Here is a 26,035-nt window from a genome sequence, read left to right on the forward strand (position 1 = left end):
GTCGCCCGAGGGAAAAGCTTACCCCTCCTGCCAGGGGAAGAAAAGCGGGAACCGCCATCTTGAAAGTGGGCGGGGAAAGAAGATAAGCGCGGGAAACCACGGGAAGCCGCCAGTAGGCGGAGAAAAAGACAGAAGCGGGAACCGCCATTTTGAAAGGGGCGGGGAAAGATAAGCGCGGGGAAACCGCCATCTTGGGAAAAAAAAAAAGAGTTAAAGAAATATTTCGTTGTTGTTTATCAGGGAGGTGAAGATGCCTAAGCGTGGTAACATCAACGATTTCGATTCCGAGGTAGAAGATTGGGCCACGTATGTAGAACGCATTGAGATATATTGTGAGGCCAATAAAATAGAGGATGATAATAAAGCTATAACCTTGCTAAACTCGATGGGGGCGAAGACATACGGGCTATTGAAGCATCTTCTAGCACCAGTTAAACCGGCGGATCAAACCTTCGATAATATTGTTGCTGTTCTGTAGGATCACTTGAACCCCACACCGCTGATGTTGGCGGAACGATTCAAATTTTATGCGAGAACGCAACGGAAAGAGGAAAGCAACGCGGAATACTTGGTCGAACTGCGTAGGCTAGCGAAATACTGCCAGTTTGGAGGAAATCTGACAGAGGCATTGCGAGACAAGTTCATGTGCGGGTTGTCGAAGGAAGGAACGCAAAAGCGACTGCTCGAAGAGAACGACCTTACACTGGATAGGGCTGTCCTTATTGCAGCATCACACGAAGCCGCAGCGAAAGGAACTGCGGAAATGCAGCTGAAGGCAGCGGTCCTCAGTGTGGATCAAATTACTTCGGGTGCAACGAAATGTTATCGTTGTGGGAAGACAACACACGGCCAGAACCAATGCTGGTTTAAAAACCAGGACTGTAGGAAATGTGGCAAACTGGGTCACATAGCCAAAGTATGCCAGTCAGGGAAGAAGACCAACAACCAAAAAAAAAAGCCATCATAGGAAAAGTACAACAAAGCACACAAGGTGGTTGAGAAGAGTTCAGATGAACAGAATTCGGATTCAGACCCAAGCGGCCAGGAACTGGGTAGTCTGAGAATTCATAATGTGAGTAAGGAAGCTGACCTACAAACTATCTGGGTCATGCTAAAAATAGCCGGAGTCCAAGTGAGAATGGAATTGGACACTGGATCAGCCCTATCAGTCATAAATCGAAGGGATTACAACCGGCTATTCTCACATATACCCTTGAGAGATACCAAGTTCGTATTGCAGACATACACGGGGCATAAAGTATACCCCATGGGAAAGATAAGAGTCAAGGTGAGAGACAGGGGCAAAGAACACCCCGGAATGGACTTATACGTACTACCTGAGGGAGGACCACCACTTCTAGGACGGGAGTGGATCAAGAAAATAGACATGGAATGGCACTACCTCAAAGCAATAACGAGTGAGGACTCGGGGCAGACAATCAGCTCAGACTCTGAAACGGATGACGATAAGACCAGCCCAAGCATGAAAGACAAGTCTAAAATGAACTTGCTGACTAAGGTTGGTAGAACGAATGTGGGCATAAAGGCTTATGCTCCAGAGGAGAACAAAGCTTCAGAACAGAATTCCTCTGAACAACAACAACATAGCTTGACAGAGAATTCTGAGTCTGTTCAAGTTACAGACATATATATTACTGAGGAACATCGAGCTCGAACGCAAACTTATTTCAGATTACGACAGCAATTAGAACAATTGAATTGCCGTCTCGAGCAAGAGATGAAAGCAATGAAAAAGTTCTATGATACCGAATGGGAGAATCTGGAAAGGCAACAGAAGCAGCTGGGGAAGAAAAGGGAGCAGGAGCACACAAACCGTCTGCACGAGGAGGCCAAACGAATCAAAGCTGATTCGGCTTCTGAAGGGGCGTGCTCCAATCCGGTGGAACAAGATGTGCCGCAACTGAAGGCGCTGGTTAGCAGGTTGCAGGCAGGAAAAGCTGAGTTGGTCGACGTGACTTCCGAGCTCCTACTGAAGTTGGGTGCAGCATCACCGGACGATTCATTTGTGGAAATTCGAATGATGGGGGCTGCGGATGATGGCGAAGTAGAAGCAGCAAAGGAGCCCCAGGACAAGGTTCTAAACAGCCCTGCAGCTAATGGAAAAGGGATGAGGACAGAAGAGTTAACAGTCAGCCAACTCCTCCAGGGCAAGGTTATAAACAGCCCTGTAGTTAATGGAAAAGGGATGATGGCAGAAGAGTTAACAGTCAGCCAACTCATTCATATGCTGAGGGATAAAACTCTAAAATGGGAAAAACTTAAATACGAGCCTCAATCTTCAAAGGGAAGGGAGCTCTCAAAAGTCATTGGAAGAGCTGAGGTGGCAACCCAGACTGAGAAGTCTGCAGCAGAACAGCCCTTGGATGCCAAAAGTACGCTGACGCACAGCAATGTAGAACAACAGAATACTGAAACAGCTACTTCAGTAGAGGGATTGAATAGTCCGATCAATCAATCTCCGAATGAAGTTGAAGTATTGAAATCACAAATGAGGTCATTAGTAAAAGACTTGCAGGAAGCCCAGAAAAAGCGGGATGAATCTGAACGCATGATGAAGTCTCTTCAGGACAGATGTCGGGATTTGGAACAAAAGTCGGCTAACGTCCAGCTGGGTAAGGAGGAAATAGAAGACCCTCTCGCTGGCCTAGCTCAGGACGACACCGAATATTACCATGATCTGTTGAGTGACACTGAATATTACGAGGACCTGGTCTGCCCAGCTTGTGCCGAGAACTCCCAAAGTGCCGAAATCAGGATGAATCACTTAAAGTCTAAGGAACATAGGGAGATGGTGGCGTTACAGCTGGCAGCTGACAATGGAGCCCCGAGAGTCTCCAAGAAGCAAAAAAGGAAAAGACGAAGCAGAAGATGATAACCATCTGAACCATTATTACCTCTACCCGATCACACACGTGGTCCCCCGAACGGAGCCAAATCAGTTGGAAAGTAGGAAAATTTCCCAAGGCAATCCAACTGTTTTTTGTTTGTTTTAAAAAGTCAGCAATGCTGGTTCAGAAGTGATGGAAGTAAAGCTGTTAAGTCTAGGGAAGGACTATGGGGTGAGTCCCTCTAGCAAGGTGACCCGACTACACCACGGAGGCGTGGTTCGGACCGAGTCAAGAAGATCAGAGACTGAATCTGTGAACTGTTTCCCGCAGAGACTGAATCTGTGAACTGTTTCCGCAGAGACTACCTCTGTGAACTGTTGTAACATGAAGTTGGATATGTTATGATGTTATGTTAATGGGGAATAAGTATGTTGTAAGCTAAAAAGGGAGGATTGTAGTGTATGTAACTGTTCTACCTTTAAGAGAACTATTGTATGTAACCGTCCACCTTTAAGAGAACTATTTTAGGTGTGGCACTACTTTATCCTGGCTGCTGTATACTGTAATACCGACGGTGACCACACCGGTATATAAGTGCTGTGGCAGAATTTATCGGGCAGATTCGCCCTGACCTTCGAATAGTAAAGTCCTGTTTAAGTTACTCTTGTAGTCTGTGTATTACTTCGCTATACAACCCACAGACTTTACACAGCCTAGATTATGTGCTCAAGTCTCTGGAGTGGGACTTGAACCCAGAACCTTCTGAAAAGCGAGAGTGCTACCACTGCGCCAAGGCTGACATCTTCCTTAGTGAACTTCCAGTTTGTTGTCGGAAATCTACCTTTTCTGACAATTACTTGATCTTTGCAACTAAAATGGTGTAAACAGTGCAAAATAATGTCAACTGATTGAGGAACCTCCTTAGATGCACAAATGTTACAGCAACTTTAGTTGTGTTATACTCTTCAGCATAGAAATGAGATTAGAGAGTGGTCTAGGTGCAGCTCATGCTGCACACAGCTAAAGAGGCTGGTGGCAGGACCATGGGAAACTGGTCCACTGGCTTCATTAGTATAGTAATGGCGAACTGCAGGCGCCAGTCACAGCCTTGGAAGCAGCTCATTGTTCGTAGTGGAGCGAGATAGGTAGGCTCGACGCTAGCCGATGGCAGCAGGTATTTCCGGGCGGGGAGAAGGCAATGGGTAGGGGGGCAGCTTCTGGATGTCGCTTTAGTTTGGCTGCTGTGCACCTGAGAAATCTGACTGCAGCAGCAGTTGCAAACCAATTTCAGAAAGGGACCAGAAATAGGTGTTCGTTCCACCGATTTGGATAGAAAATGGGCCTAACGGCAGTTTCAAACAGATGACCTGGACAACTGCAGGGCGCCCGAGCCAATATCACATGCGGCGCAGTTCCAGTGCCATAATGGACCCTTCAGTGCCCATTTTTCAAACAAACTTCTAGGCAGTAATTATTGCGTGCTAGCATGTACTGAACACATTAGATCAAGATAAATATATGAGTGACTGTTAAGAAGTAGATATAAAGCAGTTACTAACAGAGCCCATTGAAAAAGATTATATTTTGATTAAATCTTTCCAAGAGTAACAATTAACATTATGCGTCTTACTGAATCTGACTTTTCTGAGAAGTGCGGGGTGGGAAACAGAATAAAGATTTTTTAAATTGAAGGCATTGATAATTCATAATGATCTATAAAACATGTCTATATAAGTATTATCATCAATAAAATAAAGGCCTTTCCATAATGTCAACCTAGGACTGTGAGGGGAAGGCGCTTTCACAGAACAGCTAAGGTGGGCAGAAACCACTTCACATGTCAATCATTTCTTTTCTTTTACCAGTACTAATGGCAAAAGCTCAGCATCCTTTGTTAGCGAAACAGAGAATTGAAAATATGAATGGATGAAGCCCAATAACGTAACTCCTCCTGTAATGAAGCATCCATGCAGAATTTATCAAGCAGTTTAATATTTTATCAGCCATTTTAAATAGTTTTGGTGTTGAATGGCAACTATAAACACACAGAAATGAAAAGTGGTTAAGGACAAGGTGTTTCTTATTTTTATGGCACAGAATCATCTATGGTGCAGAAATCAACGACTAATCAGACTAATATGGGCTTAGTACTTTCCTTGTGTATGAACAAGTTTTAAAAAGATTGTTTAACATTTTTTGTTTCAGAAAACAGCAAATATAATGCAGCTGATGTCTTTTAATTGACTTGTAAGTCAAATGTCCAAATGTTAAATATATACTAAGGTTTTGCCTTGTAGCAAACGGATCCTATATAAGAACCCCTCCTGCTCTCACGATCACAATAATCTTTTGTGACTAAATTATGTATTTGCTTTCCAGCTAGAGTTATTTTCCTGCACACCATTCTCTCTGTACACTAGCTAAGTGCTTTAAATGGTATATGGAAAAAATAGTATTGCTACAAGTGGTGATAGGGTTAATTGGATTTTTTCTTTGATAACTATTTGATTGTGGAGTGAATGTGACCTTTTGGATGTCAGTCAGGCATTAAATTTTTTCCTTTATGCTGCATAATGGAAAACTGTAGATTTCCTTTAAGTAAGAAGCAGTTGAATTGATTTTCTGTGGTGTAATTACCAGTCAATGACAAATCCTGTCGCTTTATTAAACAGCTACATTAGGTTTCAGGTAAATGCTTTCACAAATACTTTTAACTATCAGGGCTCAGAGGAAAAAGACAGCCAAGCAATGGCTCACTGTTGAATGAGATAGCAGACCTCCTCACTGATCCTTCTCAACTTCTAGAAATATAATAATAGTGCAAGATTAATTGCTTTACAGAGTTTAAGTTTACATCTTGACAATGTGGTCATAAATGACTAGTTACACGTCAAAGATATTCGCACTGTTATAAATAAACAAAAACCAAAAGCAAATCTCTCATTCTGCTTTCTTCCAACTCTGTTTAATTCCTTCATCATGACATCCAACATAAGTATGTTAGAAACAAACATCCACAATTATCTGTCATCTTGGTAATACTGCAATCTTGGTATACTTACTTCTTCTATAAATGTTCAATTATCATGAAGGAACCGATGTACGTTGTCCAGTACTGAAGAACTGGTGTATCAATGCATTGCACCAGAATGCCAAGCACAGCTTTGTACAAATATTACCAACACATGATTTCCCAGTCTCAGCTAAGTCATTAACAAGGAGGCATCAACAGCAGAAGAGATTAACAGAGATTGCATCAACCTTAATCTCTTCTGTGCATCTTCTGGTGGCTGATCAGAGTGTGTTGCTGGGAATAGTTGGTCAAGGAATGGTTCATGGCTCGGTTAGACTTAAAGAGGAGCAAACAAAAATGGGGATGGAGGTTGAAGGAAAGTGTTTGCTTCATTCCACCCTCAACTCCTGGCCCCTTGACTTCATTCCCACTAAACTACTTATCACCCGACTCCCCTTCCTGGTTCCAATGCTAGCTAACATTGTAAATGGTTCCCTCGCCTCGAGAAATGTCCCCATCGCTTTCAAAACTGCTCTTACCATTTCCCTCCTCAAAAGAAACACCCTCGATCCCTCTGTCCTTGCAAACTGCCACCCCATCTCCAACCTGCCTTTCCTCTCTGGTGTCCTAGAATGTGTTGTCACCTCCCAAATTGATGCTCATCCTTCTCACAACTTCCTGTTTGAAGCTCTCCAGTCAGGTTTCCACCCTTGTTAAAGCAGTGAAACGCCCTAATCAAAGTCACAAGTTATATCCTCTGTGACTTAGACCGTGGTGCATTATCCCTCCTTGACCTCTCTGCAGTCTTTGACACACTCGATCACACCATCCTCCTCCAATGCATCGCTGGTGTTGTCTAGCTCAGTGGGTCTGCCCTTGCTTGATTCTACTCTTACCTATCCAGTCGTAACCAGAAATGTCTTCTGTTCCTGCTCCCGCACAGTTATGTCTAACATTCCCCAAACATCTATCCTTGGCCCCCTCCTCTTCCTCAAATACATGCTGCACTTTGGCAACATCATTCGAAGGCATTGGTCAGTTTCTACACTTATGCTGATGACACCCTGCTTTACTTCTCCACATTGTCTCTGACATTCAGTCTTGGGATGAGCTTTAATTTCCTCCACCTTAATATTAAGAAGACCGAAGCCATCATATTTGGCCACCACCATAAAATCCGTATCATTGTCAATGATTCCATCCCTGGGCTAGGGCCCTGTCGTATTCGGTGCGAGGACAGGGAGCCAGCAATTAATTACATTAGTAATAGTCTGGGTAACTGAGGAATGCAACACTCACAACAGATTAAGTAACAAGTTACAAACAGCAGGAGTAGGAAACTGATCAGGTGCTTTGCTGAAACAGACCAGACTTGCAAAAGGGCTAAAAAATTCACTTCTCACAGTTCACCATTTCAATCTGCTATCATCTTACCCCATGTTGACAGTGAATTACAGTTAAAAAAAGGTAAGAAAAGTTATAGTCATAATGAATTGAAAGAAAAATACATATTTATAAAATGTAAAAAAATGGGAGCCTTGAATAACTAATGAAGCTGTATGGACTCCTCACTCATCATGGGAAAATGATAATAATAGCATGATAATGGGGAGAACTACAAAAACACTACCTCACCTGCCTGGATTTGTATTGTTCTGTCAAGTGTACAATGGATCACATATTGTAGTAACACATTTTGATTATGATGATGGTCTGGGTAACTAAGCAATAGGATACTCTTAAGTGAAGGTCCAGGTCATGGGATTGGCAAGGTTTAAAATCTGGAGCATGCAGCTCCTTCAATTCAGAACAAATAATCTGCCGTCACTAACTGCTCCGGCCAATCTATTCCATTACAATAAAGCAATCATAGGATGCATGCTGTTTTCTATTTGATATCCGATCCTGGGGTATTTATTGTTGGAGATGTAGCTCTTGAATTTTTCAGTCTGAGTTAGGGAAGATTCAAGAACTAGGCTCTCGAAATGGAGCAAAGGCAAGCCCCGAGGCACGAGGAGAGACCGGTGTAGAGGCAACTTGTTTTAGTTACTGGAAGATGGAATGGGTATTTACTGATAAGTTTGGTGGGTTTTTTTTCACAATCGTTTAGGTTTTTACGTTTATTTGTGGGCTGGGTGGAGAAACAACATGACTGTTCAAAGGAGTTTGAAATTTATTTTCCAGCAACTTGTTTTTGTGGTGATTGTGACTTATTCATTGGTAAACTTTTGATAACTTTGTACTGAATGTACAATTATATAGCGATTCAATGTTTTTTCTTTTTTACAGATAGTGTTTTGTGATCTGTATTTAGTCACCCTACAGATGTGGGCCAAACACAAAACTTTGAATTATCTGGTTATAGATGTGGTCCAATTGCAGCTTTTAGCATGTCTGGGGAGATTAGAGTTTGGATTCACTGCACTATTCTTCAGATTTTCAAATTTTAGAATTTGATTCTAACAATTAAACCACCAGATTTGTCCAGGTGACATCTATCCTACATCTGATACTGCACTTACCTGGAAAGGGCAGAGTTAGTATCCAAATGCTGAACTGAGCTAAACCACGCCAATTCAGAAAAACAATGAATTGTTTTCCTTTTTTCCCCTCTTACTAATTTTCTCTTCTCCTGAAGATCTTGGCCTAGAAATTGGCCTGAGGCACCCAAGCAGCGCAAAGTTCGCCTGGGCGCTGGAATTTGCGCCGCGATCGCCGCATTAGTGATCGCCGCAAATTCAGTTGAAGTGCCCCTAGAGGGAGACGGGGCGCGGCTCGAGGCGCCCCGCGTCCCTCTTAGGGCACTGAAAGTGAATTTCGCAGCGCTACGTGCCGCAGCGCCACACGCTGCGGCACGGCACGCTGCGGTACTGCAGGCCTTCCTCCCTCTGTTAAGGGGGAGGGGCCTGCAACAGCACGAGCCCCGATCGCGAGTGCCGGCAAAAGAGCCCGGCACCAAGGAGAAGTGCCGGGCTCTCGGGAAACAGCCGGCAATGCCGCGGGGGGCGGGTGACCAGGAGGCCGGGGACGGAGGTGCTGGCAGGCGGCCGGCGAAAAAGCGGCCGCCCCGCACCTCCACCTTAACTTGCGCCTTTGCCGGCGCAGCAAGGCCCCGTGAACCGGGTGCGGGTAGCGAACGGCGCTACAGCGGCATTCGCTACCAAATATCGCGATCGGGGCGCGAATGGGGTGCTGTGCACACCGATGACGTCATCGGTGGCGGCGCAGCGCAAAAGACTAACGCCACCATTAGCGCCCCTGCTGAATATCGCGGGAGGCGCAGCCAGTGGCGCTACAGCCACTGACTGCCTCTTTAGGCGCTAACAGGTGGCGCTACTCACCCAATTTTTCCCCCCTTGACTCCTTGCTGTAGTACAGTTCTACAGCTGCTGGTTTCTCTCTAGTTCGCTGCTCAAGTGGCCATTACTCATGCATGAGCCTTGATAGTGAGTGTTAGCAGGTTATTCAACCATCTCAGTCAAGCCTGACTCTGCTGCCCTCATCTGATGTCCACACATACACAAACATAGACTTCCAGTGGTGGTCACTTAATAGTGATCAGGAAAATTTCCCTTTTCCAGCTTAGGGCTGCTGAGGCCAATTGTACTGGTGTTAACTCAGCACAGATTATTGGTCAGCTCTATGGTTCAGTTATTTATTGTATGAATTCGCTGAGCCATCGGGGAGGCACAAACAAACCGTAAATTGTTTAAGATTCAGAAATTACTTTAAAGCTCATCACTGTTAAACAGAATGGGCTTCAATTTGCAATCATGTGAATCATGCCAGGGTTCCAATGTATAACCGAGTTAAAAAAAAATGAAACATGGTAATATTCAGAGATAAGTACTCACTCTTCACCCTGAAGCTGGCTCCGGAGCTGATGCTCTGCCGGGTAACTGTGCAGAGCCTGTATAAGAGACATGAATTAACAAGGTTCAATAAGTGGGGACAAATGGGACAATCACATTTGCAGGAACTGTGGGATCAGATGCTACAGACTGCCTATGGAGGCAGTCTAGGTTCAGATCTTGTTCGACTCCATTTTGATACAAGAACCTTGGTGAGTAGGAAAAGTTTTCAACTGAAGATTATTTATGAAACTTGTCAAAAATATATTGATATCAGAAATCACATCACACTTGCATTCCAATGACATCTTTTGGGAACAGTTTTGCCTGTACCAAGCTGACACTCACACAGTACTACTTCTCCATCCTCCCGTAGTGCCGTTAAGGAATTACACAGCTTACCTTTAACCTCTCATTTGTTATCTTCTTCTTGTCCATTTCAACTTTTAATTTTTTGTTCTCATGTTGTAGTCGTTCATTCATTTCCTGTAGATGGCTGTGTTGAGACAAAGATTACAATAGCAATAACAGAAAGGGTCATTACTGCAGCAAAGATAAAGGTATAACAGAATGTAAATGCGATATCTAACAGTGAAAAATATTTCAACCAACAAACCATCTGGTAGTCATTAATTCAATGTTAGAAGAAAATGTGCCACAACACTTTTGCAAACCCCAAGCTTTATGCCACAATAAATTTGTAAAACCCTGATTTTGTAAGGAAAAACTTAACTCTATCATAGATTAAAGAAGCTATACGCTGACTTTTCCACTGAGATGGTGCTCGGGTTGTCCTAGTGTAAAAACAATATAAATACCACAGAGCAAATATTGTATTTCCCAGTGTAAGCGAACATTTTCATGTATTCAAGTCAAATGCATCTCATATGAGATGGAGAACAACAGGCCAGGCTCGTCTCCACTGCCAGAATAAAATGGATCCAGGGATTCTGAACCTTAAACATTCCTATAAACCAAACACTATAGGTTCTGTTGCAATGGCGCATACTTGCAATATAAGGGAGTAATGGATATGCTTGGTTCACTCCTGGGTATTTAGTATGGTGGGATACTTCAAGAGTGAGTCTTCTCTCTAAATGAGAATATATCTAAAATGAGAATCAACTCATTGCTATAGCCTGGTTGTGCTAGGAGAACCCGCCACGTTTACATAGGATCACATAGGATATACAGCACAGAAATACGCCATTCGGCCCAACCAGTCCATGCCAGCGTTTACATAGAAACATAGAAGATAGGAGCAGGAGTAGGCCATTCGGCCCTTCGAGCCTGCTCCGCCATTCAATGAGATCATGGCTGATCATCCAATTTCAGTACCCTGTCCCTGCCTTCTCCCCATATCCCTTGATCCCTTTAGCTTTAAATATATTCAAGAAAGAGTTGGATATATTTCTTAATGAACTGGCCTCCACTGCCCTTTGTGGCAGAGAATTCCACAGGTTCACCACTCTCTGGGTGAAGAAATTCCTCCTCATTTCAGTCCTAAATGGCTTACCCCTTATCCTTAGACTATGACCCCTGGTTCTGGACTCCCCGGCCATCAGAAACATCCTTCCTGCATCTAGTCTGTCCAGACCTGACAGAATTTTATAGGTTTCGATGAGATCCCCTCTCAATCTTCTAAACTCCAGTGAGTATAAGCCCAATCGACACAATCTCTCCTCATACGTCATTCCTGCCATCCCAGGTATCAGCCTGGTGAATCTTCGCTGCACTCCTTCCATGGCAAGAACGTCCTTCCTCAGGTAAGGCGACCAAAACTGCACACAATACTCAAGGTGCGGTCTCACCAAGGCCCTGTACAACTGTAGCAAGACATCCTTGTTCCTGTACTCAAACCCTCTTGCTACGAAGGCCAACATACCATTTGCCTTCTTAACCGCCTGCTGCACCTGCATGCTTACCTTCAGCGACTGGTGCACAAGAACACCCAGGTCTCTTTGCACTTCCCCTTCTCCCAATCTATTGCCATTCAAATAATAATCTGCCTTCCTGTTTTTGACACCAAAGTGGATAACCACACATTTATCCACATTATAGTGCATTTGCCATGTTTCTGCCCAGTCACCCAACCTGTCCAAATCATACTGGAGTTTCACGACATCCTCCTCACAGCATACCCTCCCACCCAGCTTTGTGTCATCTGCAAATTTGGAGATATTACATCCAATTCCCTCGTCCAGATCATTAATATATACTGTGGACAGCTGGGGTCCTAGGACCGATCCTTGCGGTACCCCACTCGTCACTGCCTGCCACTCGGAAAACGACCCGTTTATTCCAACTCTTTGCTTTCTGTCCGCCAACCAGTTCTCTATCCAAGTCAATACCTTGCCCCCAATCCCATGTGCCTTAATTTTGCACGCTAATCTCTTATGTGGGACCTTATCGAAAGCCTTCTGAAAGTCCAAATACACCACATCCACTGGTTCTCCCTTTGAATAGTGGGGTAACATTAGCTACCCTCCAATCCATGGGTACTGTTCCAGAGTCTATCGAGTTCTGGAAGATGACCAGCAATGCATCTACTATTTCTAGGGCCACTTCCTTAAGTACCCTGGGATGTAGATTATCAGGCCCTGGGGATTTATCGGCCTTCAGTCCCATCAATGTTCCTAACACCATTTCCCTACAAATACTGATTTCTTTCAGTTCCACCCTTTCATCAGACCCTATGTTCCCCGGCATCTCTGGGAGGTTATTTGTGTCCTCCTTTGTGAAGACAGAACCAAAATATGTATTTAGTTGGTCTGCCATTTCTTTGTTCTTTGTTCCACTCGAGCCCCCTCCTGTTTTTTCTCATCTAACTCTATCAGCATAACCCTCTATTCCCTTCTCCCTCATATGCTTATCTAGCCTCCCCTTAAATACATCTATACTATTCGCTACAACCACTCCCAGTGGTAGCGAGTTCCACATTCTCACCACTCTCTGGGTAAAGAGGTTTCTTTTGAATTCTCAATTTGATTTCTTGGTGACTATCTTATATTGATGGCCTCTAGTTTTGCTCTTCCCCACAAGTGGAAACACTCTCTCTGTATCAACTCTATCAAAATCTTTCATAATTTTAAAGACCTCTATTAGGTCACCCCTCAGCCTTCTCTTTTCAAGAGAAAAGATACCCAGCCTGTTCATCCTTTCCTGATAGCTATACACACGCATTTCTGGTATCATCCTTGTAAATCTTTTTTGCACCCTCTCCAGTGCCTCTATATCCTTTTTACAATTGTACGCAGTACTCCAAGTGTGGTCTAACCAAGGTTCGATACAAGTTTAGCATAACTTCTCTACTTTTCAATTCAATTCCTCCAGAAATAAACCCTAGTGCTTGGCTTGCTTTTTTATGGCCTTGTTAACCTGTGTCGCTACTTTTAGTGATTTGTATCTTTGTACTCCGAGATCCCTCTGCTCTTCTACCCCATTTAGATTTGTATTTTCCAAGTAATAAGCGAACTTCCTATTTTTCTTATCAAAATGTAATACCTCATATTTATCTGTGTTGGAATTCATTTGCCAATTATATGCCCATTCTGCAAGTTTATTAATGTCTTATTGTAATCTGTTGCAGTCCTCCTCAGTATTGACTATCCCCCCCAATTTGGTGTTATCTTGAAATTTAGAAATTGTGTTTTTGTATCCAAAGTCCAAATCGTTAATATAAATTGTGAACAACAGTGGTCCCAGCACCCTGATCCTTGTGGAACACCGCTTCCCACCTTCTGCCACTCTGAATAGCTACCCTTTATGCCTACTCTATGCTTTTTGTCTTGAAGCCAGCTAATTATCCATTCTGTCCCTGACTCCACATTCTCTGACCTTAATTATCAGTCTATTATGGGGTACCTTATTGAAGGCCTTCTGAAAATCTAGATAAATTACATCTACTGTATTACTCTTGTCTACCCTCACTGTTACCTCTTCAAAAAATTCAATGAGGTTGGTCAAGCAAGACTTTCCCTTTTGAAATCCATGCTGAATATTCATTATTATATTTTTGGTTTCTAGATTTTCTTCTATTTTCTCCTTTAGTAGGGATTCCATTATTTTTCCTACCACTGATGTTAAGCTGACTGGTCTATAGTTCCCTGGACATGTCCTATCTCCCTTCTTAAATTTAGGTATTACGTTAGCTATCCGCCAGTCCTGTGGCACTACACCTTTTTCTAACGAATTATTAAATATGTGTAGTAATGCCTCTGCTATCTCTTCCCTAGATTCTTTTAAAATGTGCGGGTGTAATCAAGGGTTTTATCCTTTTTGAGTTTGATTAGTTTATTTAATATTTTAACGTAGAAACATAGAAGATAGGAGCAGGAGTAGGCCATTCGGCCCCTCGAGCCTGCTCCACCATTCAATGAGATCATGGTTGATCGTCCAAATTCAGAACCCTGTTCCTGCCTTCTCTCCATATCCCTTGATCCCTTTAGCCTTAAGAAATATATCCAACTCCTTCTTGAATATATTTAATGAATTGGCCTCAACTGCCTTCTTTGATAGAGAATTCCACAGGTTCACCACTCTCTGGGTGAAGAAATTCCTCCTCATCTCTATCCTAAATGGCTTACCCCTTATCCTTAGACTGTGACCCCTGGTTCTGGACTCCCCGACCATCGGGAACATCCTTCCAGCATCCAGTCTGTCTAGTCCTGTTAGAATTTTATAAGTTTCGATGAGATCCCCTCTCATTCTTCTAAACTCCAGCGAGTACAAGTCCAATCGACCCAATCTCTCCTCATACGTCATTCCTGCCATCCCAGGTATCAGCCTGGTGAATCTTCGCTGCACTCCTTCCATGGCAAGAACATCCTTTCTCAGATAAGGCGACCAAAACTGCACACAATACTCCAGATGTGGTCTTGCCAAGGCCCTGTACAACTGCAGCAAGACATCCTTGTTACTGTACTCAAATCCTCTCTCTACGAAGGCCAACATACTATTTGCCTTCTTAACCGCCTGCTGCACCTGCATGCTTACTTTCAGCGACTGGTGCACAAGGACGCCCAGGTCTCGTTGCACTTCCCCTTCTCCCAATCTATTGCCATTCAGATAATAATCTGCCTTCCTGTTTTTGACACCAAAGTGGATAACCTCGCATTTATCCACGTTATATTGCATCTGCCATGCTTCTGCCCAATCACCCAACCTGTCCAAATCATACTGGAGTTTCTCGGTATCCTCCTCACAGCACACACGCCCACCTAGCTTTGTGTCATCTGCAAACTTGGAGATATTGCATCTAGTTCCCTCATCCAGATCATTAATATATATTGTGAATAGCTGGGGTCCAAGGACCGATCCCTGTGGTACCCCACTAGTCACTGCCTGCCACTCGGAAAAAGAGCCGTTTATTCCAACTCTTCTGTCTGCCAACCAGTTCTCTATCCAAGTCAATACCTTGCCCCCAATCCCATGTGCCTTAATTTTACACGCTAATCTCTTATGTGGGACCTTATCAAAAGCCTTTTGAAAATCCAAATACACCACATCCACTGGTTCTCCCTTATCTATTTTACCAGTTACATCCTCAAAAAATTCCAGTAGGATTAGTCAAGCACGGTTTACCTTTTGTAAATCCATGCTGACTTTGTCCGATCCGGTCACTTTTTTCCAAGTGCTCTGCTATTACATCCTTTATAATGGACTCTAGCATTTTCCCCACTACCGATGTCAAGCTTACCGGTCTGTAATTCCCCGTTTTCTCTCTACCACCCTTTTTGAACAGTGGGGTAACATTAGCTACCCGCCAATCCATGGGTACTGTTCCAGAGTCTATTGAATTTTGGAAGATGACCCACAATGCATCTACTATTTCTAGGGCCACTTCCTTAAGTACCCTAGGATGTAGATTATCAGGCCCTGGAGATTTATCGGCCCTCAATCCCATCAGTTTCCCTAACACCATTTCCCTACAAATACTGATTTCTATCAGTTCCTCCCTGTAATTAGACCCTATGGGGGAGGAATTCAGTTGGCTGCGCCACCCATTACCGCCTTAAGAGGGTGCTAAGTGGGTCGCAAGCCAACTGGCGCCCGGGCGCGGCACTTTCCACGCCTCCCGCTAAATTCTGCGGGACATTAGTGGTGGCGCTAACCGTTAGCGCTGCGCCGCTACCGATGACATCATCGGGGTGCGCAGTGCCCCGGCTGCGATATTTGGCAGCGCCCCCTGATTTACTGCCGGACTTTATGTCCGACTGGTTCAGGGGGGCCTACCTGCGGCCGGGGAGGCGCAAATTAAAGGAGGTGTGGGGCGGCCATTTTTGTTGTTGGCCGCCTGCCAGCACCTGCCTGCGTTCCCATCCCCGGCCTCCTGAACCCGCCCCCCCGCGGAGTGCCGGCTGCGCTCCTAGAGCCCGGCACTTCTCCTCGGTGCTGGGCTCTTTTGCCTGCACTCCTGATCCTCGGGGGCCCAGCTGGGCCCCAGATCGCACTGCACAAGGCCCCTCCCCTTTAAGAAGGGGAGGAAGGCCTGCAATACCGCAGCGCGACATGCCGCAGTGTGTGGCGCTGCGGCACGTAGCACCACGATATTTAGTCGCAGCGCCCCAAGAGGGATGTGGGGCACCTCCAGTAGCGCCGCGCTTCCCTTTGGGGCGCTACCACTCAATTTCCGGCGGGCGGCCGCGAATGCTTCCGGGGCGCTACTTTTAGCGCCCTGGCGAGGCTGGCGCCTCAAACAGGGCTATACTCAATTTCTCCCTCTATGTTCCCCGACATCTTTGGGAGGTTATTTGTGTCCTCCTTTGTGAAGACAGAACCAAAGTATGTATTTAATTGGTCTGCCATTTCTTTGTTCCCCATTATAAATTCTGACTGCAAGGGACCTACGCTTGACTTCACCAATCTTTTTCTCTTCACATATTTATAAAAGCTTTTACAGTCAGTTTTTATGTTCCATGCAAGCTTACTCTCATACTCTATTTTCCCCCTCTTAATTAATCCCTTTGTCCTCCTTTGTTGAATCCTAAACTGTTCCCAATCCTCAGGTTTACTGCTTTTTCTGGCCAATTTATATGTCCTCTCCTTGGATCTTATGCTATCCCTAATTTCCCTTGTTAGCCACGGTTAGTCACCTTTTTTGTTTTATTTTTATGCCAAATTGGGATGAACAAATTCTGTAGTTCATCCATGTGATCTTTGAATGTTTGCCATTGCCCATCCACCGTCAACCCTTTGAGTGTCATTCCCCAATCAATCCTACCCAACTCGCACCTCATACCATCGTAGTCCCCTTTATTTAAATTCAGGACCCTAGTCTCTGAGTCAACTATTTCACTCTCCATCTTAATGAAGAATTCTATCATATTATGATCGCTCTGACCCAAGGGGCCTCGTACAACAAGATTGCTAATTAATCCTTTCTCATTACATAATACCCAGTCTAAGATTTTGCCTCTTTTTATTTTAAATGTAGCTATCTCATTTCTAACCTCATCATCCGATGTCATGTCCACCTGTTCTGTTTATTCCTGCTTGAATTACAAAATAATAGCAGTTCCTACTGGCCTAAAATACGGCGCCCACTAAAGCAGTGACGTCTTAGTGTCACACATAGAAACCAGCAACATGTGACAGGACATGGAACCATGAAATTTAGCAGTAGGTTAATCCCCTCCTTCAAAAAAATGACAATCAAGGAACCAAGTACAATGATTTGATTGTGAAATGCCCATCCTTTAATAGTTATTAAATGAAGGGCATATAAATGTCAGTTGTTGGGTAGGATGTCTTACAGCTCAGGCACATGTAAGGCTAAGTGTTTGATGGGCTTTGTCTGACACTGAAGTCTCCTGGGTAGTACCCCCTATGCATAGATGCCAATCGTGAAATGAAAAGACAGTGAATAAGCACGAGAGACCTCAACCTAGTGGACTGCTCATTCATGATAACAGAATCTAAAAGTCACTGAACCACATAACGATGTGTAATTACATTTGTGCCTGTGTTTGATGGATATTGTGTTGGATAGTACTAAATTGCAAAACCAAAAAAAAAATTGTAAAGAATATGTTGAATACAGGTAAGTTATAATACTTCATACTCAGGAAGTAAACTCCAATTTTCTGTCATTACATTTAACATGGGGCCAATAATGCAGGGACGGTTGATCTGAAGGCACTCTCTGTGCTTGCCCACAAATGAGCTAACCTTGCCTCATACGTGAGGTCAGCTTATTATATGAAAATTTTCCTCTCAGTGCATTGCTAAGGATGTGCTGTGAAAGCACTGAATTTGCAGAGCAGGATTTCCAGCACCAGCCACTCACAAAGGGTGAATGTTTGTGGTGCCCAGGACCCCAGGAAATCTAAATCTAGCTCTGGAATGTTCCCTATTGTTATTTTAAATTGACTGAAATGCAATAAGCTTTCATGTCTTTAAGTAGAAGTGGGAAGACAGTGATTAAAATGTGCAAAGGTCAAATGAATCATAAGACGTGTCAGGCATAATTAGTCTGGGGAATCATGGAGGATGTGAGGAAGAAAGGGAAACTGAAGCTCGAAACGTCATCTGAGCAATGTCATCACTGACCTGGGATTCCTGGAAAAATATTTACATGCTCAGTTGTACCATCCCACATCTTAATTGGCAGAGTAGCGATTGACCCGTCTGGTTTTGATCAGTCTAGTCTGCTGCTAAAAATAATTTGCTCATATCTGTCTTTGTAGGTCAATAAACAACTGTGTCTGAAAGGGACTGTGCTGTTTCTCCTTTCTACCCAAAGGAGTGTTATCAGCCAGCACAGATCTGGTACAGTACTAGTAACTCGAATACCAATACCGCGAAGTCTGACATTTATACTAGTCGGTTCCAAGTGGCAGCACTTACTCTTTCTCAGTTGATAATTGGAGAATTTGCTTGGTTTGCTCTTTGATCTTATTTCCAAGTTTTTCATTGGCTTGCCTGTTTAAAAAAAAAAGCACAAAAGTTTTAATTACTTGTAGCAAATACAGGAGAGACATAAAAAACATAATAAAAGACCCCATGGAATTATATTTTGGTCAGGAAGGCACCTTGGTTTGATGCAGAGTGAAAGTATCAGTAATGTCTCGTTCTCTTTCAGATACTGACTTACATGCTGTATATTTTCCCAGCCTTTCCTGTTTTTATATCAGAATTCAAACATTCAGTTTTTCTTTCTGCTTATCATGTTGCTACAGAGAAATCTACAGTTGAATAATAAAAAACAGATCAAGTCTGCTGGAGTTTTTGTAACACACACTAGTGGATCTTTCCTGGCATTCACCATGGTCAGAAATTTAGAAAAAAGAAAAATACAGGAAACTTTCGATTAGCCGGCCCCTAAATAACCGGAACGCTCTATCCACCGGCAAAATTCAGGAGTCGGTTCAGATAACTTTTATTACTTTTTTTTACTCCATTTGTTGCTGTGCAAAGGTGTAGCTGAAGCTGTTGCTAAGCTACAGAGACACTTGCAACTTGTGCCGATTGTTTTGAAGCAACAGGGTTTGTTGCTTTATACAGAGCTCTGAGCTCCGTATCTTTTACTATAGCGTTCGGTTATCCGGAATTGTTGATGAACCGACAACACGTCGGTCCCGTCCGTGCCGGATACCAGAAAGTTTCCTGTAAGCAGAATTTTAAAAAAATTAGCTGTGATCTGGTTGGAGTTTTTACTATGGTTGCGTGTGTTTGGAAACTATCTGCACATATCCACAAATATTACTTTACCTGATCTGATTCTGGGCTTTATTAGTTATGCCAAGATTATTTTATGGAATAAACCAGATCAGTGGGTGCTTACTGCCATGAAGTCTTGGTGGACACTCATTCTTCAAAATGACTATCTATGGTTAGGGACGGGCTTAGGGTCGGGGAGTAGAGCAGATGTGAGTTCTGGCTCAGGGACCAAAGCAGATGCCAGATACTATGAATAAATTACACACACTCGGGGCAGTGCTGGGCTCAATTTAATTGTGCCAGTATTTCAATTGATTCACAATCCTCCTCATGATCAGAAGTGGTGCGACAGGCAGCACAGTAATCAGATTCATATCAAAGTCGCATGAGTGATGCAATTTTGTTGCTAAGAATTGCATGATGCAAGTGTGACACGCAACAATCCCTTTATTAGATTACTTTTGTATTAATTTATTTAATCTAAGGCTAATGATATTGCGCCATCAATGGGTTGAGCTTTGTGACGCTGCTTACTTCTGTGATGCCATTAGATGATGTCAATCACATTACTCAGTAACACTGGTCCATGTAGCTACTTAGCAACAATGCTAATGTCCCCATGGACCAATCACAGGGTGCAACAAAATGCCATTGTTCAGTAAGGACACTCAAGATGCAATCCTCAATTCTGGCAATATTTTAAAATAATTATTAGATAGTTTGTAATGACCTTAAAAGCAAGATTTTCATTTAATTCAATTTTAAACATCAAGTTCTGGTTTGATATAAACTACTTTTAATATAGACAGAATAAAGATGCAACACACTCAAGGGGTACAGATCATATTATGAATGATGAGAACATAGCTTGAATGGTTTGTGAAGTTTATTTGTTATCAGAAAGAACACATTCCCAGACAGTTTTATTCTATATAATATATATAATCCTTTTTAGTGAAGTTAGTCATCCAGAATCGATTGCAGCTGTCATTTTCCCTTCACCATCACTAACTGCGAATATTGTGGTCAATAAATGTTGTCATTATAGCTTTATACCCCATGCTAGCAAGCTTTATATATATATAAACGGTTGGTCCGTCTGTCTGTTCGTCTTTCTGTCTGTCTGTCTGTCTTTCTGTCTGTCCGGTTATACAATCAAAAGTTATAGAGCGTACCTACACATATGTTATATCAAAAGAAAGCTTATCATTAGGGGAGTCTAATAGGCGCATTTACTTCTTGGTTAGACAAAAATTGTTCAGACAGTATACAAAAAAGGTTAAAAAAACGGCAACATTCCGCTCATTAGCGTTGAGTGACGTGATGGTTAACCAATCGTACAGGGGATTAACCTGATGGTTGACCATACAGGGGATTAACCTGATGGTTGACCAATCGGTGCGTCACGGGGGGCGTTTCATTGCGTGTGTGGGTGGGCCTAATCCTTCTGAGCTGAGGTGAGTGGCCGCCATCTTGATTCCTAACGATTTATTTTTCCCACTTTGTGTGTTTATTTTTCCCACTTTCTGTGTGTGTGTGGAGGGGAGTAAATTAATTTGTAAATATTTTTTGTAAGCTGATTAATTTTCCTACCTTTCACCCTCTTTTTTTCTTCTTGACTCGCTACCTCCGCTGGGCGCCGCAACCTTGGAGGCTTACCCCACCTGCAGGCCTCGAACTCTCCTAGCCAGCCACGCCCGAGCTAGGTACTGCCCGCCCCGCGATCGCCACCATCTTGGTAAAGGCTGGCAGCGCGGGACTAAGCCGAGCGTAGCCATCGCCGCCATCTTAGTAAAGGCTGGCGGGGCGGGAGTCAGCGCACGCGTCAACATTGGCCCGGAGCGCGACCTGAGCTAAGGTGACTCCGGCCGGGCCTCACGCGCTAGGCCGCGCACCGGCCGGCCCTGAGGCGCTGATCCGCGGAGGGGGAGGGAGGGAGAGGAGAGGGGGTGGAGGGAGGGAGAGGAGAGAGAGAGGGAGGGAGAGAGGGAGGGGGAGGGTCATAGAGTCATAGAGTTTTACAGCACAGAAAGAGGCCCTTCGGCCCATCGTGTCTGCGCCGCCCATCCATCCCTGTCCAGTCTAATCCCATTTTCCAGCATTTGGTCCATAGCCTTGTATGCAATGGCATTTCAAGTGCTCATCCAAATGCTTCTTGAATGTTGTGAGGGTTCCTGCCTCTACCACCCTTTCAGGCATTGAGTTCCACATTCCAACCACCCTCTGGGTGAAAAAGTTCCTCCTCAAATCCCCTCTAAATCTCCTGCCCCTTACCCTGAATCTATGCCCCCTTGTTATTGACCCCCCTACTAAGGGGAAAAGTTCCTCTTTGTCTACCCTATCTATGCCCCTCATCATTTTGTACACCTCAATCAGGTCCCCCCTCAGCCTTCTTTGCTCCAAGGAAAACAACCCCAGCCTGTCCAGCCTCTCTTCATAGCTGAGGCGCTCCATCCCAGGTAACATCCTGGTGAATCTTCTCTGCACCCTCTCCAAATCAATCACATCCTTCCTATAGTGAGGTGACCAGAACTGCACACAGTACTCCAGCTGTGGCCTCACCAGCGTTTTGTACAGTTCCATCATAACCTCCCTGCTCTTATATTCTATGCCTCGGCTAATGAAGGCAAGTATCCCATATGCCTTTTTAACCACCTTATCTACCTGTTCCGCTGCCTTCAGGGATCTATGTACATGTACACCAAGGTCCCTCTGACCCTCTGTACTTCCTAGGGTCCTACCACTCATTGTGTATTCCCTTGCCTTATTTGTCCGTCCAAAATGCATCACCTCGCACTTTTCAGGGTTAAATTCCATTTGCCACTTTTCCGCCCATCTGACCAACCCGTTTATATCGTCCTGTAGCCTGAGGCTTTCCTCCTCACAATTTACCACCCCACCAATTTTCGTGTCATCTGCGAACTTACTGATCATACCTTTTACATTCTCATCCAAATCATTTATGTAGATCACAAACAACAAGGGACTCAGCACCGATCCCTGAGGTACCCCACTGGACACAGGCTTCCAGTCACAAAAGCAACCTTCGACCATCACCCTCTGCCTCCTGCCACTCAGCCAGTTTATGATCCAACGCGCCACGGCACCCTGGATCCCATGGGCTCTTACCTTCTTGACCAGTCTCCTATGCGGGACTTTGTCAAAAGCTTTACTGAAGTCCATGTAAACCACATCCACAGCATTTCCCTCATCCACCCCCCTAGTCACCCCCTCGAAAAATTCAATCAGATTTGTCAGACATGATTTACCCTTGACAAAGCCATGCTGACTATCCCCGATTAATCCTTGCCTCTCCAAGTGGAGACTAATTTTGTCCCTCAGAATTTTTTCCAATAATTTCCCTACCACAGATGTTAGGCTCACTGGCCTGTAATTCCCTGGTTTATCCCTGCTACCCTTCTTGAATAATGGTACTACGTTAGCTGTTCTCCAGTCCTCTGGTACATCCCCTGTGGCCAGAGAGGTTCTGAAAATTTGTGTCAGAGCCCCTGCAATCTCCTCCTTTGCCTCCCACAGCAGCCTGGGATACATCTCGTCTGGGCCTGGGGATTTATCCACTTTTTGGCCTGCTAAAACCGCTAGCACCTCCTCCCTCTCGATGCTAATATGTTCAAGTATGTCACAGCCCCCTTGCCCGATTTCTATGTCTGCATCGTCTTTCTCCATAGTGAACACAGATGCAAAAAATTCATTTAAAACCCCGCCTACATCATCTGGCTCTACACACAGATTGCCACTTTGGTCCCTAATGGGCCCTACCCTTTCCCTGGTTATCCTCTTGCCCTTAATATACTTATAAAACATCTTAGGATTTTCCTTTATTTTGCTCGCCAGTGTTATTTCATGGCCCCTCCTCGCCCTCCTAATTTCTTTTTTAAGTATGCCCCTGCATTTTTTATACTCCTCTAGGGCTTCTTCCGTCTTTAGTCTTTTGTAACTGCCAAAAGCCCCCCTTTTATTTCTAATGCATTTTTGTATATCCCTTGTCATCCAAGGTTCCCTTTGCTTGTTGGTCCCACCCTTGACCTTTACAGGAACATGTTGGCGTTGTACTCTCTCTATTTCCCTTCTGAAAGTCTCCCACTGTTTTGATGCGGATTTTCCTATAAGTAGCTGCTCCCAGTCCAATTTGGCCAGATCCTGCCTTATCATATTAAAATCGGCCTTCCCCCAATTTAGAACCCTTATTTCCGGGCCGTCTTTGTCTTTTTCCATGACCACCTTAAATCTCACCGAATTGTGGTCACTGTCGCCAAAATGCTCTCCTACTGACACTTCCACCACTTGCCCGGCTACATTCCCCAGAATTAGGTCCAGTACCGCCCCCTCTCTTGTAGGACTTTCTACATGTTGGCTCAAAAAGCTCTCCTGGATGCACTTTAAGAATTCTGCACCTTCTAAGCCTTTCACACTCTGACTATCCCAATTTATATTGGGGAAGTTGAAATCCCCCACTATTATTACCCTATTATTTTCGCACTTTTCTGAGATTTGCCTACATATCTGTTCCTCTATCTCCCCCTGACTGTTTGGGGGCCTATAGTACACTCCCAGCAAAGTGCTTGCCCCCTTTTTGTTTTTAAGTTCTACCCATATGGCCTCATTAGAGGAACCCGCTAATATATCATCCCTCCTTACAGCAGTAATTGACTCCTTAATTAATATTGCAACACCCCCTCCCCTTTTACACCCCCCTCTGTCTCGCCTGAAGATTCCATACCCCGGAATATTGAGCTGCCAGTCCTGACCCTCCCTCAACCATGTCTCCGTGATAGCAACAATATCGTACTCCCATGTGTTCAACAACAACTTCAGTTCATCCACCTTATTTGCAAGACTCCTTGCATTAAAATAAATGCCTTCCAGCCCTGCCATATTCTCTTTTGCCTTCACATATTTGCTTTGCCTTCCCAGCTGACTTGTTTTTCCCTCTGTATTTGGCTGTAAATCACCCCCTACTATAGCTCCACTCTGTACCCCATCCCCCTGCCAAGTTAGTTTAAACCCCCCCCAGCAGTGCTAGCAAACCTCCCCGCAAGGATATTGGTTCCCCTCTGGTTCAGGTGTAAACCGTCCGACTTGTACAAGTCCCACCTTTCCCAGAAGCAGACCCAGTGATCCAGGAAACTAAAGCCCTCCCCCCTGCACCATCCCTTTAGCCACGCATTCATCTGTTCTATCTTCCTATTCCTATACTTACTAGCACGTGGCACCGGGAGTAATCCAGAGATTACAACCCTTGAGGTCCTGCTCTTTAATCCTTCACCTAGCTCCCTAAATTCTTGCTGCAGGACCTCATCCCTCTTTTTACCTATGTCGTTGGTACCAATGTGGACCACGACCACTGGCTGTTCACCCTCCCCCTCCAGAATGCCCTGCAGCCGCTCAGTGACATCCTTGACCCTGGCACCAGGGAGGCAACAAACCATCCTGGATTCACGTCTACGGCCACAGAAACGCCTATCTGTTCCCCTTACTATAGAATCCCCTACCACTATTGCTCTCCCACTCTTTTTCCCCCCTTCCTGGGCAGCAGGAGCACCGCCAGTGCCAGGAAGTTGGCTGCTGTTGCCTTCCCCTGGTGAGTCATCCCCCTCAACAGTATCCAAAGCGGTATACTTGTTTGAAAGGGGGATGTCCGCAGGGGTTCCCTGCACTACCTGCCTGCCTTTGTTGCTCCGCCTGATGGTCACCCCCTGTGCTGCCCTACCCTGAGGCGTGAACAACTCGCTAAACGTGCTATCCACGAGCCTCTCAGCATCGCGTATGCTCCAAAATTCATCCACCCGCAGCTCGAGCGCCACAATGCGGTCTACAAGTAGCTGCAGCTGGATGCATTTCCTGCACACATGGTCGCCAGGGACACTGGCAGCGTCCCTGATTTCCCACATAGAGCAGGAGGAGCAGAACACGGGTCTGAGCTCTCCTGCCATGACTTACTCCTTTAATTAATCTAAAAATTTATTCAATACCCCAGTTACAGGTATACTCTAGGGCGCTTTATTTACCAACTGTCCTCACCACAACAGAGCCCCTAGAAATTTAACACCACAGAATTCAAGCTTGTAATGAAAAGAGAGAAATACTCACCAACCAATCACTTACCTGCTCCCTGGTGACGTCACACCCCGATTACTTTTTACCTCCCTGCAACTACCGAGCTCACAGACTGGAGTTTGGTATGCCTCTCCTGGCCTCGCTGCCGCTTTTATTGCCGCCGCCGCCGAGTCTCCCACAGGTCCCGCCTCTCGCTGCCTGCCGCCGCTGCTCTGAGGCCTCTCCTGGCCTCGCTGCCGCTTTTATTGCCGCCGCCGCCGAGTCTCCCACAGGTCCCGCCTCTCGCTGCCTGCCGCCGCTGCTCTGAGGCCTCTCCTGGCCTCGCTGCCGCTTTTATTGCCGCCGCCGCCGAGTCTCCCACAGGTCCCGCCTCTCGCTGCCTGCCGCCGCTGCTCTGAGGCCTCTCCTGGCCTCGCTGCCGCTTTTATTGCCGCCGCCGAGTCTCCCACAGGTCCCGCCTCTCGCTGCCTGCCGCCGCTGCTCTGAGGCCTCTCCTGGCCTCGCTGCCGCTTTTATTGCCGCCGCCGCCGAGTCTCCCACAGGTCCCGCCTCTCGCTGCCTGCCGCCGCTGCTCTGAGGCCTCT

General features: G+C 45.0%; 1 protein-coding gene across 1 annotated transcript in view; it reads right to left on the reverse strand.

Annotated features, from left to right (window-relative positions):
* Positions 1–26,035, reverse strand: part of pmfbp1 (polyamine modulated factor 1 binding protein 1) — an 840,874-nt gene that overhangs the window by 63,019 nt on the left and 751,820 nt on the right. The window contains 3 exon segments of the mRNA XM_085991731.1: positions 9,717–9,772; positions 10,116–10,209; positions 18,561–18,635. Coding sequence (XP_085847857.1) covers positions 9,717–9,772; positions 10,116–10,209; positions 18,561–18,635 — 225 coding nt within the window.

The sequence above is a fragment of the Somniosus microcephalus genome, chromosome 6, assembly GCF_052327205.1.
Source record: "Somniosus microcephalus isolate GS21.2 chromosome 6, FLI_Smic_1.0, whole genome shotgun sequence".
NCBI lineage: Eukaryota > Metazoa > Chordata > Chondrichthyes > Squaliformes > Somniosidae > Somniosus > Somniosus microcephalus.